The 18,545-nt window shown below is 43.8% G+C and overlaps 6 protein-coding genes across 6 annotated transcripts; 2 read left to right on the top strand and 4 right to left on the bottom strand.

Annotated features, from left to right (window-relative positions):
- Nucleotides 1-4,038: 4,038 nt before the first annotated feature.
- On the top strand, nt 4,039-5,536 carry Bfra_007448 (putative ribosomal assembly complex component protein; the record flags this gene model as incomplete). The annotated part of the gene is made up of 2 exons (XM_037337820.1): nt 4,039-4,377; nt 4,520-5,536. 2 exons carry the CDS (start codon nt 4,039-4,041, stop codon nt 5,534-5,536), a joined length of 1,356 nt encoding a protein of 451 aa, XP_037187200.1.
- A 154-nt stretch (nt 5,537-5,690) lies between these two features.
- Bfra_007447 (uncharacterized protein) lies at nt 5,691-6,137 on the bottom strand (the record flags this gene model as incomplete). Its single annotated transcript, XM_037337819.1, has 3 exons — nt 5,691-5,869; nt 5,910-6,032; nt 6,110-6,137. The coding sequence occupies 3 exons, from the start codon at nt 6,135-6,137 to the stop codon at nt 5,691-5,693; spliced, it is 330 nt and encodes a 109-aa protein (XP_037187199.1).
- A 337-nt stretch (nt 6,138-6,474) lies between these two features.
- Bfra_007446 (putative subtilisin-like protein) lies at nt 6,475-8,567 on the top strand (the record flags this gene model as incomplete). The annotated part of the gene is made up of 2 exons (XM_037337818.1): nt 6,475-8,100; nt 8,184-8,567. The coding sequence occupies 2 exons, from the start codon at nt 6,475-6,477 to the stop codon at nt 8,565-8,567; spliced, it is 2,010 nt and encodes a 669-aa protein (XP_037187198.1).
- A 2,565-nt stretch (nt 8,568-11,132) lies between these two features.
- Nucleotides 11,133-13,184, bottom strand: Bfra_007445 (putative transcription factor bzip protein; the record flags this gene model as incomplete). Its single annotated transcript, XM_037337817.1, has 3 exons — nt 11,133-12,599; nt 12,710-12,947; nt 13,105-13,184. The coding sequence occupies 3 exons, from the start codon at nt 13,182-13,184 to the stop codon at nt 11,133-11,135; spliced, it is 1,785 nt and encodes a 594-aa protein (XP_037187197.1).
- Nucleotides 13,185-14,455: 1,271 nt separating this feature from the next.
- Nucleotides 14,456-15,939, bottom strand: Bfra_007444 (uncharacterized protein; the record flags this gene model as incomplete). The annotated part of the gene is made up of 6 exons (XM_037337816.1): nt 14,456-15,113; nt 15,169-15,223; nt 15,277-15,413; nt 15,472-15,643; nt 15,702-15,741; nt 15,799-15,939. The coding sequence occupies 6 exons, from the start codon at nt 15,937-15,939 to the stop codon at nt 14,456-14,458; spliced, it is 1,203 nt and encodes a 400-aa protein (XP_037187196.1).
- Nucleotides 15,940-17,127: 1,188 nt separating this feature from the next.
- Bfra_007443 (uncharacterized protein) lies at nt 17,128-18,369 on the bottom strand (the record flags this gene model as incomplete). Its single annotated transcript, XM_037337815.1, has 1 exon — nt 17,128-18,369. The coding sequence occupies one exon, from the start codon at nt 18,367-18,369 to the stop codon at nt 17,128-17,130; it is 1,242 nt and encodes a 413-aa protein (XP_037187195.1).
- Between the last annotated feature and the right edge of the window lie 176 nt (nt 18,370-18,545).

The raw sequence follows: 18,545 nt of genomic DNA, 5'->3' as shown, positions 1-18,545 counted from the left end.
GGGTAAAAGTGGAATCGTCTACCTATAAATGACCCGGCCATGACTTTCTACTCTCTAGGCGTCATTGTTTTTTTATAGACCAGGGGCACGGAAGGAGAAGGGGTATACGTACAAGGTTAATGAAGCTCAAGGGTTAAATCTCTAGGGTAAATCTCTAGGGTAAAGCGCTGGGAACGAATTGATCGTGTTCTAATGCTGGTGATAATCTTACAAGAGCTAAGGAAAGACCCGGTAGTTGAGACACAAATAACTTAACACGAATTAGGCAGAATATAACGAGAGAGATCCAACATTCGTCAGAAGCATATCTTTGCTTTTGTTTTTTGGGGCCTTACTCGGGTCGGGACATTGTAGATCAATCCATATTCGCTTGCATAAGGGTAGAAGTGCATGAATGTGTCCCTGAGTATAAGGCGACTGTGAGGGTAGGACAGAATTGCGATTGGTTGAGTGATGAGATTTGTAGGAGATTGAAGGGGGAGATCACACTTCCTTTTTTCATATACTGCGTACACGTTGAATGAATCTGATGATGATTATGGGGGCAAGCCCCCAAACCCCCGTCCTCGCTGCGCTCGAGAATATCGGAAAGTTTATCAAGATCGATGAGATGAGTTCGAGCGCAACGAACTATGGGGGTTCGGGGACTTGCCCTGTTCATAGTAGTATGTAATGGTACGTAATTGTATGCAATCGTGGTCGTGAATATAAATTGTGCGAATAAGCTTTTGCTTAGTAGAAACTAAGTTTGCTTAATGAAGGTTGTTTGTTCTTTCTACATACGCACAGAACATTCATTGTGTGAACCTCTCCCTTCCCCTACCCATGATCCCGTCTTTGGTATACGTTTGGTGCTCCTTTCGATCTGGGGGATCAAGATGGCTTCGATGAGATTGGGTCGTGATATGATTACTGATGTTTCATGGATAATATGTAAAGGACGTATGACTGGCCATGGGTGACAAGAATGAAAAGAAGAAGAAGCCTTTTGGAAGAAATAAGTGGATAATATTGTACCTAGGTAGGTGCTCACTGCCCAGTGTACTGCCCAGTGTCCACTGCCACTGCCCAGGTAATCTATCTGAGTGGATTCATTACACTTTTCCAGCTGGTCATGTGTAACAAACGGATTTACAAGTTACAACCACTTGGGCCATTCTCGGACGCTGGCCACCCTTCAAAAAAGTTCAGCCTCACTAGTTTGTTCGTTTGTTCATCTGTTCAATCTAATGATTACATTCAATCACATACATAGTGGGGATTCAATCACAGATTCATCATATTCATCACGTACTAGCAGCTAGCAGCTAGCTACTAGATACTAGCGACTCCTCCGTACAGAGTAGATACCAGCTACCAGCTACCAGCTACCCGCTACCCGCTACCAGCTACTAGACATCACATTGATCAACGAAAGCTCCGTTCGTTTGACTTTTATAGCTCATTTAATCCTCAAGCCCTGCTATACTGCAATAGCCCTGTGGAAAAAGGTAAAGCCCGAAGCCGAAAGTGTAATGGATCCCCGATGATGATTCTATTGGTCAGTGACGCGAAAAATGAAGGACTAGATGGACCAGGTATTCTCAACGAGTCCTCAATTTTATACCCAAGCTGTAACTTTTGGTAGGTGGGAACAAGGTATTCAAACTCAATTCGCTTCTGTTGCCGTATTCACGATAGCTGCGCCCTCTTGTTGCGGTGGAGCTGGGCGACTGGGTCCAACCGTCAACTTACTTTACTGTCCTTTGCTGTATTGGGTAATTAAAGTTGTCCGATGCACGAAAGCGAAAAGGATCTGGAGAAAGAAGAAAGTACTTAGTACGCTTTAGTCAGTAATGAACGAATCGTGACAAGGGAATGAATAAATTAATGAATGTATAAATGGAATTAATGAGAGGATCTTAATGTCATTTTGTTCTTATTCTGAAAGAAGAAAAGCCACTAGAATTAATAGAATTAATAGAATTAATAGAATTAAGAGAATCAAGAGAATTAAGAGTATAACCCTTCACTCTCCTCAAACTCGAATCAATCACCAGTGAGATATAAAGATAGATTCTACACAACCCAACAGCTAAGCTTCCGGTACCTGAAATCCAAAAAAAAAATGTCCTAAAGGGGCGATAATTGGCGCGAATGATTGGAGAAAGGGGGAAAGGAAAAAGAAAAGGGCAATTCCGAGATCAAGAAACGAGAAATGTCTCGATTCGATACCTGGATACTGATGAGTTCCTCCATGTTTGGTGTTTAGTGTTATCAAAGTACAGATAATGTTTTGATCTCAGCTTTTTGAAGTTTGAATCGTTTTGCATCATACTGGTTTGCTTGTTTGGTTGCTTGCTTGGTTGATTAGTCGACGGCGATGACCTGACCCATCGTGCCATCATCGACTCATCACTTGCGAGACTACCAGAGGAGTAGTCTAATCGACTTGAGTAACAAGGCCCATGATACCCATGAGATCCATAAGTTTCTCTGGGAGTAATAATTGACAGATCGTTTGACAGATCCAGACTAAGAAGTAAGACATCCAGGATGTGAAGAGGTGCTCATGCTTTATCCAATTATTCGGAAATGCCCTTCTTCCGTATTCGTTGCGTTACTTTTGACTCAAATGATGATATCCGCAATTACCATTCACCCAGCATGGACAATGGTGATCGTTTTCCCCAAATCTGGTTGAACCTCGAAGTCTGGCTGAGAATGCTGGCGTCTCCAAGGTTGCATTGGAATATCCAGGGCGACCAGGGCGGCGACCAGGGCTATGACTGGGTAACGCATCCAATGGAGTAGTTTCGGGGGCAAGTCAATGGAGTCGATGGAGTCAATGGAGTTCATTAAGATTGTCATTCTACCAGATAAAGTCACGATACGCGAAGAAAATGGCGAGTAGATGCATCCAATCCTTCATCCTCTTGATTCCATGGTTGTGGTTCTGTTGCCTCAGATCTACTTCCTTTTCTCTCCTTCCTTCACTGTCAGCCTCGACGGGCATCACTTCATCCACACACCAATACCATGTCCGATAGTTGGTTCCATACGCAGATTGATTCATGATCTTCCTTCACCCCCATGTTAACCAGTCGACTGGGAATTCGGAATCGGAACTGACGTCGATGTAGATGTTGATATTGGTATTGATGATCAGGTATCGACATTGGCATTGCCATTAGCACTGTCATTGACATTACCATTGGCACTGTCATTTGTATTAGAATTAAATCCCGATGAAAAATTGAGAAACTCTCTCCCTCTCCCTCTCCCTCTTCCTCTCCCTCCCCCGCCCCCTCCCCCTCCTCCTCTAGCCCTGGAAACGGATATCTCGTTCCCGATTCTATTTTAGGATTCATCAGTGTCTGCAGCCTCTTTTACCCTCTAGCAGCTTTCTGCAGCCTCCTGCAGCCTCCTGCAGCCTTCTCATGCTCTTCTGGCCTTTGATTGGTTCGACATGCATTTACCCCAGAAACATCAAATTTAATCTTCATTATGCAAATTTTCATTTTCATGCCTTTCTCAAGCAAATTCTAAAACATCTACGACACCACCACAGATCAAACACGGTTCAATCCGTCCCATCTCTTCCCTTGTTGATTTGTCAATCAATTCCAAGCCCGCCAGCAACAGGAAAAACAAAAATTTACACATTTTGGCGCCCGTTCCGTTGAACTACACTGGTTGGCTGGCAACTGGCAACTGGCAACTGGCAACTGGTCACCGATTACTGATTACTGAATATTGCCTACTGCCTACTGCCTACTGCTTCCTGCTTCCTGCACTTCACCACAAGAGGCGTCGTTGAAAAGACGCCGACAGGTTAATACATTGGAATCTCCCCAGGTCATCTTAAAACACGACGAATCTACGAGGGCAAGAGCTTCATACCCACAATTACCGGTGTCTCCGATAAGAATCGAAACACAAAATAAAATATCCCTTTCACAATCTCAAGTACTCAATCTCAATCACGATTAATCAAATTTCGTGTCAATCAATCAATCAATCAACCAAAGAGGAGAATACATTTATCGGTCGGCAATCATGTTATCCGAACAATTCATCTCATCCATTCGAGCTCAGCCAAGAACTGCGAATACTGCCATCGCAAAAGATATCGGGATTTACATTCATACATTACACCCTTCCCCGAAGATCGAATCAAACTTCAAGAAAAGTTCGACCGCAGTTAATGCCCTCGCGGCAAATTCGACTCATGTTTTCGCGGCACAAGCTGATAAGGCGGTTGTCCATGTTTATTCAAGGGAGCGCGGAAATCAAGAAGCTTTAATTTCTTTTCCAGAAAGGTTACACACTTTGACTTTGGTCGGCGATGATCTTTTAGTACTGGGCACAGCCGAAGGGCGGGTCATACTATGGGAGGTGAGTCTTTTCGCCCGTTCTATTATCTGCAGCTTACGTCGTGTCGTGTTGTGCCGTTTGGTGTTGCTACCACATGGCGACATTGATGGCGACACGACGGCGAATGCATGGAGTCATTTGTGTTAATTCCTTCTGGGTCTAGGTCTGTACAGGTAGACAAGTCTCAACATCAGCTGCACATTTACAACCGGTTTCATGTATGGCCTCAACTTCAACACACATTATTACGGGTTCCGAAGATTCAAATCTCCACGTTTGGTCAATTCCACAGCTTTTATCATTACATACAAATACGAATGAACCGCATGAGCCAATTCGAACCTTGTCAAACCATCGAGCTGCCATAACTTCCGTTGTCATGGGTCATAGTTCCAGCACATCAAATATATGCATATCTGCGAGTAAGGACAATTCAATTATTGTTTGGAACTATCACACGGGTGATCTTCTAAGAACATTCTTACTTCCATCAACTCCATTATGCATGGCACTGGACCCATGCGACCGAGCTGTTTATACGGGGTTCGAAGACGGCTCATTACAAATGATTGAACTCATTCAACCAAATTCAGCAATCAATCCATTATATGATACCCGACTACAAAATACCCCAGTTCAAGTTAACTCGCCGGTTTGGTCCCCACCATCAGAGAATCTTGGTGCTGTACATTGTTTAGGGCTGAGTTATGATGGAACAAGTTTGTTTTCGGGACATTCTTCTGGAAAGATTGCCCACTGGGATACTGGAAGACGTGCTTTCTTGGTAGAACTTTCGGATTTGAATGCTCCCGTAACAAACCTTGTTATGCAATCTCCTTTCCCAACGACACCAAAGACAAAATCAATAAACGTAGTTAAGCCTAAATTGGCCGAGGGTAATTATGCATTCACAGCTCAATTGAATGGGACGAAAAAGTCAACAACGTTTGATCAAGCCATGGAGTATCAAGGATTTCCTAAGGGTATGCTAGAGAAAGCATTACTTGATTTTGCTCAACCTCAAATCACAGCTACGTCTTCGTCTTCATCTTCGTCCTCCAGCGAGGAAGAAAAGTTACGAAAAGAAAATGCGGAATTATGGAAGGTTATTAATGAGCAACGTGCTCTTCAGAAGAAAACCTTTGAGAAGTATTCCGCATTGAAAACTGGTGGTGTTTGAACTATGAATCTTGATTGTTTCAAAATTCATTACTTTTAGTGGTTTGAAGTCCGTGTTGTTGTTACAAGCTTTTAGTATCCACTGACCTCGAACTCACCGCGTCAGCTTATTGGTACAATGAATTATCAATACAAGAAGAGAATCCACTATCTCATCAATTCATTTCATCTCTGGTAATAGTCATTTCGCAAGCTCTTTCTTTGATCATCATTAGATCCGTGCAAGTCAATGGTTTGATCTTGACCACGAAGATACCCTCATCAGCCTCACCCAAGACCTTGGATCTCTTGGATTTCGGGGAACTTGGTGCATTGCACGTGTAAGACATGGTTCCTACAAGAAGGTTGGAAACCAGTTTTGTATGGACTTTTACCAAATATTCGCCAATCTCGAAAGTCTAAGCTTTTGCCTGTCTTTTTATTGGTCTTGAGCTTCCTGTCCAAAACTTCGAATCCATATTTTATCGTCAAAAGGGTCACCTCATATCCGTGAAAGCCTTATATGATGTGGATATGGCATAAAGTGCGCAAGAGCTTAATCACATGGTTTGTATCTATAATAAGAACAACGCACTTTCGATTTGATTATCGAATTCATCCATAGTTTCAGTATCCAGAATTTTTAGCCAATGCAAACACTAGCGTAACGCTATTTTCCCCAAATCAATGAATGTACCGTGGTGATACTTATGAATAAACTTCCTTTCGTCCCTGTTTTTTTTTTTTTTTTTTGATAGTTAGATGCTCTGGGTTTAGCATCCAAGGGAAGGGAAGGACTCGATTTGAAGGGATTATAATGAGGTTTCATTTCGGCATTGGGATGGGTGTCTTCGCTACCCTGGTGGTAGCGATTTGTGCATCGCCAGTTTCGACGGAGGGAACGATGATGTTGGTTGGGGGGAGGGGGGGAAAGGGAATGGGAATGGGCAGGGGGAGGGAATGACTTTTTATGGAGCGAGTGGGAGGAGTGTTGGAGGTGTTGGGGGGAGAGATGTGGATGCGGTGGATAGGGTGGATGGTGTGAGGAGGGAGGAGGGGAAAGAAAAGGCCAAAAGAAGGGAAGAAAAAGTGCATGTAGTGCATGAAAAAAGATCCTCCCCGCCTCCAAAATGGAAAAGATCCGCACGTCTCCATCCTCAAGCCGTCATCCCCGTCCGCATAGGTCTCACGCAACAAAACCTCCATCGCGCCGAGGAATTTATAAATCAAGTCTCACATCCTGAATCCCCGCTCTACGGTCAACACTGGAGCGCATCCAAGATCGCAGATATGTTTGCTCCGTCTCGGGAAACGGTGGAGGTCGTGCGGACTTGGCTACACGAGGCGGGGATTGCACCGGAGAGGGTGAGGGTTAGTAAGGGGGGTGCGTGGATTAGCTTCAATGCGACGACGGAGGAGGCGGAGGGATTGTTGAGGACGAGGTATTTTGTTTGGGAACATGAGGAGGGGGGGAGGCATGTTGCCTGTGGGGAGTATAGTGTGCCGAGTGGGGTGAGCGCCCATGTGGATTTTGTGACGCCTGGGGTAGCGTTTGATGGGAGAGTTGGGGGTGGAGGTGGGAGGAAGCAGGTGAGGCAGGAGAGGGATTTGCCGGAGCCGTTGAAAGCGTTGAACAGGAGGGCGGAGGAGGTGAAGAGGAGAAGGAGGGATGGGATGGGTGCTGGAATCGGAATGGGTGTTGGGGATACAAAGCCCGTTGGAAAAATGGGAAGTCCCGAAGATGCGTCGAATCCTAAGCAAGGAGCCGATGTCAAGAATGCTCTAATGACGCTCGCAAATTGCGATACTATGATCACAACCGCCTGTCTCCAAGCCCTTTATAATTTCCCTCCGGGTTCGAAATCCGCTACGAATAATACACTGGGTGTTGTCGAATATACACCGCAGGCATTTCTCCAAACAGATTTAAATATGTGGTTTGACCAATTCTCACCCAATCAAGCGAATAAAGTACCAATTGTCGATTTAATCGACGGAGCCGTTGTGCAACAAACCAATCAATCTTTCGCCTTCAACGGTGAAAGTGCACTCGATCTCGAATTTGCCATGGCACTCATAAACCCGCAACAAGTGACCGTCTTCCAAGTCGGCGATCTGGTCGAGGGAGGAAGTTTCAATAATTTCCTCGAAGCAATCGATGCTTCCTACTGTACAGCCGAAGGCGGCGACTCCAAAGATCCCAACGTCGATGGCCAATATCCGGATACCAAACCTGGCGGTTTCCCCGGCGAACTCCAATGCGGACGCTATCAAAGCACCAAAGTGATTTCGACCTCGTATTCAGCCAACGAAGCGGATCTCGGCGCAAAATATGAAATGCGTCAGTGCAACGAGTACATGAAACTCGGGCTCCAGGGCGTCTCGGTGCTGTACTCCTCGGGCGATTTCGGCGTCGCGGGAAATGGAGGTCAGTGTATTGATTCCAAGACGGGAGCATATAATAACGGGTCCTCGGGAATGTTCAACCCCAGTTTTCCAGGCACGTGTCCGTATGTGACGAGTGTGGGCGCGACGCAGATTCTCAACGGGAGTACGGTGCATAGTCCCGAGAGCGCGGCGTCAAAAGTCATTTTCAGCGGGGGGGATTCTCGAATGTTTTCCCGATTCCAGAGTATCAGAAAGATGCCATGGCTGCTTATTATGCGCAGTCGCCGCCGGGGTATGGGGCCGAGCGATACAATAATTCGAAATTGGTACGGGGGTACCCGGATGTGAGTGCAAATGGGGTGAATTATGTGACGGCGGTGAATGGACAATTTTCGCTCGCGTTTGGAACGAGTGCGAGTTGTCCGGCGTTTGCGGCCATGCTGAATTTGGTGAATGAGGAGAGGATTGCGGGGGGGAAGAGTACGGTCGGGTTTGTGAACCCGGTGTTGTATAAGAATCAGGCGGCGATGAATGATATTACGAGTGGGAGGAATCCCGGGTGTGGAACGGATGGGTTTGAGGCGGTGCAGGGGTGGGATCCGGTGACGGGGTTGGGGACGCCGGATTATGGGAAGTTGGTGAAGGTTTTTATGGGGTTGCCTTAGTGGGGGAGAGAAGGGGACGGAATGGATGAGCTGGGTAGAATTGGGTATGGGTATGTTGGATGCTTAGGTTACCTATCTACCTATCTACCTGCCTTCCTATATATATATATATATATATCTACTCATCCATCACCAAGCATTCTCTTTTAGCTACAGGGAAGAATTAGGGTTGCTATTATCACTGCTACATCTAAAATAACCAGAATATGAAATCACGACATACGGAAAAGTAGATTAAGGTCGGTTGGGTGTGATTTGGTTTGATTGGGTATGGTTTCATCTGGGGGGTTGGGATTTGGGATTTGGAGTTTGACATTTGAGATTTGAAATTTTATATTTGAAAATCTATGTATTGTGTGTAGGTATATACAATGGATAGGAAAACTACGATTTGAATGAACATTATTTTGTGAGAGAGTGTAGGGTCTGAGTTTGCTTTGTGCGGATGTGTTGGTGTTGTGTTTTGTTTATTGAGATATCGGAGAGGGGGAGATTGAGATTGAGATTTGGATGTGATCAAGAGAGAGTGAAAGAAAAAGAAAAGAGTATACAATTCTTAGACTTTATATACTATATACTATATAGTCAATGTGTATAGATGTGTATAGATGTGTTTTATATGAGAAGTGATATATCGAATCGTATTATATCATATTAAGATAGAGTAGAGTAGAATGGAGGGTAAAGATTTCAACTCTTCTAAAATACAAGAAATACAAATCGAAATAGGACAGATGTAAATACAATTCGGATGTGAATATGAACGTGGATATAAATACGAATATCGAATGATTCAACTTCGTACAAGTAAACATCTTACTTGTATGAGTACCTAATCTACCTATGCAAATAACAACGATCTTAATATTGAATGAATACTGCAGGTGAGTATAAAATAAGAGTTCCACTAGTACGAATTAGAACTACCTAGCTTCCCTACAATCCATAGATCATGACGGGAAGATTACATTGAAATTTTCAATGTAACTTTTATTCAAGTTTCCAGAAATCCCCAATTTACGATTCGGAGAAAGATGAGTTGAAGTTGAGGTTGAAGTTGTATCCGTGTCCCGCGCGAGAGCGAAATGAGTGTATAACGAAGACGAACTAGCACAAGATCCAACACAAAACTCAATATCCAAACAGCAAAACCCAAACCACAAAACCCAAGGAACATTGCCATCCCTCCTTCCCAGAATCAAATAACCCCATCAACTTATATCGAATCTCAAGACTCGACAAATAGTACGTACCCACCCGCCGATATTCTCATAATGGACCTTCGTTTAGACAAGAATGATACGAATATTCTACATTCAGTATATCTCTTCGACGTGCGAGGAGACAGCTAAATTCCAATTCTAAGTCCATATTCCTTTGACAATGTGGATTATCATGGAGTGACCTGACACAATACATATAGGAATATATCATGTTATATCATGTTATATCATGTTATATCATGTTATATCATGTTATATCATATGGACTATCATGTATACACAACGAGAATAATTGTGTTCCCTCCCCTATTCGCATATATAACAAACAAACAAACTGATGAGAAAATCCACGAGTTCTTCCAACTTATGAAACTCGAAATAGTATCCATCCATTCCTATTCCAGGAGTCAAGGAAAAAAAGAAATCTTTAAACTCCCATCCTGAATCATCCTCATGCTATTCTCTCGTATCTCTCAACTCACTAAGCAAAAAAAAATCGAAAAACAAAGACACCTCCCTCATCATACAACCCCACTCCAAACCTCCGTCCTGTTCTATTCTCCCAGAACACCAAAAAAGCCCTCGACCTGCCTCAGACTTCTTCCCAGCGTATGTCAACACCCGCCTCTCCCTGAAAAATGATCTCTCTACCTCCCCTCCCCCTTCCATTCAAAAATCTCTCGTAAAAACCGTGAAACCATAAGAGCCCTACTCACAAACTCTCCCTCTCCCTCTCCCTCTCCCTCCCCTCACCCCTCACCCCTCACCCCTCAAACCTCAAAACCTCGAACCCAAAACCCAAAACCTCAAAGCAAATTCCATAACACGCAATACCATACCATACCATACTATACCATAACAAGAAAAGAGCGACTTCACCCTACCTATAAGCGACACGAAATCGATTCAACTCACATCTCCACATGCCGCACCAACATCATCATGAGCCCACCCCCAACTAATAAAAGCCCCGTAAATATATTCCAGCATTTATAAAAAGTATTGCTCTAAATCCAATCATCAATATATGAATATCAAGACTCAAAGGTCCGCACACCGCACTAAACACTTGATCAAAAATCTATTCAGCTAACTCAAAAGAACATATAATGCCATGGATTCCATCTCTGGAATCTCCAGCTCATTTTAGAAAAATATAAAAAATCACCCCTTTCGCCTGGTATATCCTACCTGAACCCTGTGAATGTTCCAACAAATTTAAATCATCGAGTCCCCAATCATCCGAAAATGCTCCACCCAAAACCCATCCGAATTATTCATGATGTATGTAGCACCACGAGACTCATCTCCTTTATCCGTTTCGCCTAATCCCCATGCCTACTCAGATTCCCGTATCCAATGCCCATGCAGCCAAGTTCCTATAGCAATTCAAAATTCCCTCATTCAATAATCTCGGCCCTGGCATTGGAAAGTGATCAGATGGTCTTAATCGTGTACCATTTGCTACTATCCCTGCACTACCATCATAAAGTTCTGGATGCCTCTCAAAAAACGCCGAATCTAATTTGTATTGTGCCACGCCTTGATTCATTCCCAGAGCTACAAAAGTTGAAAGAGCCAATTGCTTTGAGTTGAACAGAGCTGCGACATTCGGTGCGGGCAGTGTTGCAAGCGGTTCCATAGGGAGACCCTGCAAGACATTTCCCTCTCGCATTTGCTTGTTGAGTTCGAAGCTAGCTCTGCAAATCTCATCCCATGAAATATTATCTTCGCTTGAAAATGCTGATTCCTTCGTTCCCCCTGACATTGCTCGAACCAAATCCCAGACACCTATATTACCCGTTGCGGCACCAGTTCCCATAACGAGTTTAGAAACATCGGCTTCCACTACATAACTAACCCCAATTTCACAAATAATTTGATCCAGACATGGATTAGCTGAGTGGCAAAGGATAAGCTTGTCTCGTAACGATGGGAATGGTATCCAATCTATTATTGCTGGGTGGGGAATGGACATTTGTATTTTCGTTGGTAGCCATGCTCCGTTTGTGACGAGGTCAGCGTATGTAGCAGCTGTTGGATTGACATGATACGTGATGACCTTGGTAATAGGTACATGAGCTTTAGTAGCACAATGCCAGGTTGTCATAGCAGGCCATGATGCACAAATGAAAGTAGATAGCATGATATATGCCGAATTCGAAATGCTAGTAATAATAAGCTCAGGTCGTATTAGATCGTGATCTTCCAAAGAATAATATTCAAGTGGGAGAGGAGCGCACCTTTCATTACTTCGAATCAGTGCTGTTGACTTGCTCAATTTTTGCCTCAAGACATTCTCGAAAACGGTGATGTGATCTGAAAAGGCTGAATTCGTATGGTTGACCTGTAAAGGTTGGTCTTGAGTAATCAAAGAATCATTTCCAAGGTAACTGTTATACTGAACTGTTCCCATCATTTGTTCGTATGAGCTGGAGATAGTCAAATGTGTCGGGTTATAGATTTCACGTGCAGAAAAATGCGGCAAATCATTTGAAGCCAATCGTGGCAAGTTGCTAGTGACGAGTGTCCCGTTTTCGATATTGCCTTTGTCGTGAAGGTTTGATGGGGGTGCTCGCGGTTTCGGGGAGAGACGGAGAGTTTGTACATTTTGTGATGGGACATTCGCAGCAGGTATATCGGAAAAATCGTAAAAGTTAGAGCTTAATGATGGTTCATTATTGGGAGTCCATTCACTTTGTCCGTTTCGTTCATTCTTGCCTTCATCTTGCGCAGGCGGTCCTTCGGGTTCGGCATCATCACTATCATCGTTCGCGTGAGCTGTAGGTTCAACGTCCAAGGGAGTTTTCTGTTGAAATACGTGTTAGTTACTTTGGTTATCACAATCGAGAAGTTTCCACAGTAAATGTATATGTGGACGCGTCGAGGAGTGTGTTTGACTCAACAAGGTGAACCTACCTCGATTCCCAAAGCATATGCCACAGAATCCGCGAGAGCTTTTAACGTCACTTGAAAGCTCTCTAATTTCTTATGGCAATCGAGCAATTGACCACGCAGTATACTGTTTGTCTCTTCCAGCTTGGCATTCTGATCTGATTCGGGCTTTGAGGCCCATTCAAGCTTTTTCTCAAGATCTTTGATGTACAACGATTGTCGAGCTCGAAAGGCTTTCTGCGAGAGACGATTTCGTAATTTTCTGATTCCAATTAGTTGTTAGTCACTTGAGAGTAAGTTGTGATAGCAATGTCCATGGTAGCAAGAGGAGACTGAAGGTTGATGGTTGGAAATAGAGCATGGGGGAGGTTGAAATTGGGAAAGTTGATGAAGGGGCTTGCTGCCAGGGCGGACCTTACCTATTTTCCGATGCCGCATTATTTACAGGTTCTACCCGAGCCTTCCTCGATGAAACTGCAGGCGCACAATGTTCAACCATGATATCGGGTGTACAGAATAAGAATAAGGCTTGAATTGGAATTGGAATCCCATAAATTTACTGCAACAGTATGGATCGTATACCGTGGGGTATCCGAGTCTCTGACATGGAGTACAGTAAGTAACCTTAGGTCGGTTGCATTCAACACCTGCACGCTTTTGCTTTATGGATGGTGCAACGGATTACGGATCGAATGAATCGAGTAACATCCGAAGAAAAATTTGGGGCAATGGGGCAACAATGCAACCCGGATTCAATCGCAGATGTAGATATGGCTAGTAGGGATGTTTTTGTCATTTGCCGGTTTAGTGACCGCGAGTCAAAAGATAGGCCTGCTCGAGCTGAAGAGAATTCGGTGCACACCAAAATCACACATACACCCTTCTGGAAATTCAATTATTAATCCGTTGGCTAATTTCTGTCTATTTTTGTTCAGATGGATTTATCCAAAAGCTTATTGTTTCATTATCCCAGGGTCGAAATATCCAAGAAACTCGGGTCAATCTTGTGATATATATTATATAAATATATTTTCAACGGCTTGGTCGGCATGCACAGAATTCCCGTTTCAGCTCAAGCCTTGTCCCTTCGCCCCACGTCAGATTCATTCCCGATTATAACCACTCTTCAGGGGCTATACCACATTAGTTTCGGTAGTTTCTGGCACAGTTGACGGTTCTGATGGAACACCCGTCTTGTCGTTACTAGGCTCGATGTATGTTCTCTACTAGGACGCCTTCGAAGCTAATGGTAAGGAAAGCTTGTTCGTGAAAGAGCTAAGAGTAAAGTACGCTATGAATGTGTCCAATGCGCGTTATGCGCGTCGTGCGTATCAGCCGTGATAAGAGACAAGACCCCCGCGGAATTAAGCACAAGATGGATTATTCTTCAACAAGGTAAAAGGAAGTGTTCGAAATCTCAGAGATTCAAAGCTCATCTATGAGACACTCTATTCTGTATACCATTATCTGGTTCTCTAGTGTACAATCATTCCAAGCTATAATACAAAACATGTATCCAAGTAAATCAAATGGGTATTCGCTTGAAGTAAAAAGCCAACTATCAGATTGAGGATTCGCTAATCAAATGAACCGAGTGCTACGTACTTTGACGTAGGGAAGATATCGACGGAGGGAAGAAGCAATGAGTAGATGATTCGAGTAGCGAATCGCAAGTGGTACACATCCTTCTCTGATGACATTCCTTGTCATTCGTGTCTGGTGATGAGTGAGCTATTTGCCAAACTCGTGTTGGTAGTCCACTGCTACGTTTTACCGTGAATCCGTACTAGCTTTGTTCTTCTCAAATTCAATTTCGTTAGAATCGCTCAGGTCAGCTGAACCAAACTCCCGTTGCGATGTGTGATAATCAGGGGTTACTTGAATAGCATGAATTTCGTCACTTCCAGCAATGATATGTTCCTGACTCGACGAATCTGTCATTAGTTCCTTAGTTTTAACATCGACATTATTTCTCTTGCCCGTCATGGGCCAATTCTCAGTATGTCCGAGTTCGATGTACTGACGACCACTAACTCCTCTCTGCCCATCTTTAGTACCAATCGCAGATGTAATGTTCCCCCCCTCGAATTGGTGGGTGGAATGATGTGCGCGACTAGCTCCACCTGTTTTACCATTCGTGCCGGTTTCAATGAGTGAAGATGTATCGATCCAGTTCGATCGATTGAATAGTGGTTTGATTCCAGGGGCTGTTGCTGTAATGATCGATATAAAAGACTCGCGAAATGCCCAAGAGACAACACTTCCTAGATCTCCAACACCACTGAGGGCATAATATACCCGTAAGATAACTATGGCTGTAACAAAGACACCAGAGCAGAAAAGACCTCCGAGAATCAGCTTTCGGTAGAGAGGTATTCGTGCCGCAAACAATAATGGGAGGGGAATGGCCATAACTCCTATGTATGATCTGAAGTTGGGTCTTAGTAGTTATAAATCTTCTTGATAGACTTAGAATCACTTACAAGATATTGAAAACTCCAACGAGTGCTTGATTAGGCCTGCGAAGAACGCAATGGTCTAAACGGTCATCAGCAACGAGACATTTCCTAAAGGATTTATGGAGTACCTACCGCCAGGATACGGATTGACTTGCCAACTTCTTTCAATTGGAACGCATACCGCAAAATGAGCAATCATGCAGGCAGTCCATGAGACGACACAAAATGCGGCCACGAATTTTATCATCTTATGTTGCTGTAAACCGAGTCTGCAAGTCCACCGAGTTAGAATACATGGGCCTCGATTGATTCCCAAGATGCACGTACGTGAGTCGGTGATAAAGTGAAAGAAGTATTGCCTTCAATGTCCAAGTAAGAGTGATGAAGCATATCCAAGCAAGAAATAAGCACTTGGATCCGATACGGAAATCATGAGCCTGCTGCGCGGTAACCAATGGCGCAGTGTCCGCTGTAAGGCCGGCGGCACTGCCAAGTCTGCCTGTAGCGAAAGTTAGGTTAAGCAATACACATACATGGTAAGAATACTCGGGCCTCACCAATTGTATAAAGAAAGGCAGCATCAAGCGAAAATATTATCTGCAATCAATTAGCGAGGGAAAGATCACAACAGCGACGTGAATGTGACAACTTTACCATCCCAATGAAGCAGAAGAGGTCATCAAGAGCAAACTTCTCGAAGCCAACGTGCTTCCATCTTGCGAAGAATCGGAGCAGAAATGCGGACATTCCGATGACATATTCTATCCATATTTCTAAATCGAAGTTTTCGGGCATGATTTCGGAAAGGATTCTTCATGGGACCAAGAATAATAAATATGTTGCCCGAGTAGTTTCTTCAATGGCAGCAAGTGGGAAGAAAAGTTATCCAGATAGAATATGAGCGAATCCCCAGATGGCATTAAGTTTGGAGCGATCTGATTCCAGGGTCTCTTAATCTCATCGGTATCATAACAGATACGAAGAAATGCCTAATTGTCGGGTAGTAGCCGTAGCTTCTGCAGGATCCATTGATGTCCTGAACGGCTTCATTCATGCCGTTTGAAGAGTGGATAGCTGGTCGGGACCAATTTTCATAGCCGACGCAGTCAGGAGAATGAGACTTTATCATCACTCTAGCTCATTTGTCCTCAATGAACCTACCTCCTGTCAGTCTCTTTTTTGTAGTAGCGTGTCCTTCTACTACCAACTGCAACAAAGACTCGATGAAATCTCTGCATCTCCTCTTGGGATCACTCCAGCATGATCCCAATGCTGTTCCTGTCCACACTGCATATACTTTTTCATGACGCATGTTATCACTTCGACTGGGAATCGCATGGTCATGCCTCATCTACTCAAAGCACTTTGGGGATGTAATTTTCGTAGCAGTGCTGATCTCTGTCATTAAAATGGAGCCCAGAAAACTTTATTTTTTCAATTTCCATGCACGTTCCCACCATTAACCAATACGAGGCCAGAATAGTATACAAACGTTCGCGCGAATGAAGCTACGCATGTATATTTTCATTCCGGATACATCATTACGCGAGTATGTCTTAAACTCTCTTATATTCTGTTCTTGAAATTTCAATTCAGATATGGTACTCATTCCGAGTTTAGATGGTAGAAAAAAACTTCACGCCAAAAGCTCGTATGAAAATTTATAACGGGTACTTGCTAGTGAAATCCGAAAGTTGGGTTTGAAATACAGTTTGGGCACCAGTACTATGTATACAAGAACAAAAATAGACCCAATCTCGAATAATATAGAATGTAATTAACCCGCCAGGAGATAAGTGTCAGCGACATATCTCCGTCTCCATAGATTCGGGTCAGTTACCTTAAATAGCACACAACGAAGTCGATTATAAAGCTTCATCGTCCACCCGGGGAACGGCCATGAACTTCTCTGAGAATAGTAATCAATAAAACCTCGTACAAAAATCACCCCTCCAAAACCGAATTTTCCCAGTCGTAGCCTCATCATACGGAAGGAGTCGAACTAAACATACTTTTCCTCCTTGGCCTCAATTCTGGATTAAGAGCTATCTCCACACCATAGTATCCCGCTTCTTCCGTCAACCCCAAATTAACCAACAAGATGACCAGTCCGAAGTCGTCCACATCGTCGTTTACATGATTAAGCAAAAACGCATGGAAGATGCTTTTTTCCTCATCCGATGCACTAGCTGTCTGGCGCGCAATTTCGACTAAACGACAACAGATATTAAGCCATCGTTCTATTCTTTCCGGAACCGTAGTCGCTTCGTGTTGTCGAAACTCAATCGTGTGTTTAAAGGGGTCTGGATATGGTTCATTGAGAAATTGAATATTATAACCTAACCGAACATCTTCGTCCGACGTGAACATTTTGACAATGTCCGCCTTGGACTTGGCATTGAATATCGCTGCTAACGAGTCCTTTTCTGGATAGACGGGCGGTAGAACCAAGGGTAATCTTGTTCGTATTTTGAGGAGCGCCCGGTTATTTTTCCAGTTCTCATCACTGCAGCTGAAGTTTGTCCCTGGTGCAAAATTCTGGTTGATATTCGCATGATCACGAAGTGGAAACGTATGTTTGTTTCGAATTCGATGCGGAGGATGACACAGCTCGAGCTGTCGTTCGAACGTGAAGATTAGAGCCATCAGGTTCTTCAAAACATCAAGACTGAAGTCTTTCTTTGCAGTGCTGACATGAACGTGCAAACCACATGATTGATTGCAGTTCAGCCGGTATTTGCGTGTCAAGACGGAGAGAATATCCCAGATGTGACGAATATTCCATGGGCTAAACATGAGTGCCGGTGTACATATTTCGACTTTGTGCCATTTGTAAGTATCGACAAGGGTGGTTGGGAATTGAATGGTGTCATCGTGCTTGACTATCCATAATATGTCACTCGGGTATGGTTCCTTATCTAAATTGCCGTTCTCCCAAGCTTTCCAATCTCGTTCTAGCTGGATTTGAGACGCAGCTCGAAACCCGTTGACTGTTAATGTATTCGCGATATGCAATTGAACATTGAGTTGACGATCGATATCTGATAGTGTGTTGGGATCCGTTGCGGGAGAATCGATAGGAACGTCGATTGAATGTATCTCACGACCTTCATCCGGCTCCGGATCTTCAGTTCCTAATGGGACAGTTGCAAGGGCGAATTCAAATTCAATTCCAAACCCAACACGTTCATCCCATGGAACTTCCTTCAGTTCAAAGTTTAACATTGTGTAGTTGCCGCATTTTTTTCCTCAGAGAATATTTCTTCTGGCTGTGGAATATTTTTAGGTGAATGCTGTCCAGCGAGGTACATACTCTTTGTTTATAGAAACTATTTGGGGTTTCTCGATCGAGGAACTGCAAAAGGTCGAAAGAAATTGGCATCAAGTTGAGAGACAAAGAA

Source organism: Botrytis fragariae (genome assembly GCF_013461495.1).
Source record: "Botrytis fragariae strain BVB16 chromosome Unknown tig00000795, whole genome shotgun sequence".
NCBI classification, from domain to species: Eukaryota; Fungi; Ascomycota; class Leotiomycetes; order Helotiales; family Sclerotiniaceae; genus Botrytis; species Botrytis fragariae.
This window is presented reverse-complemented; position numbering and strand designations above follow the sequence as displayed.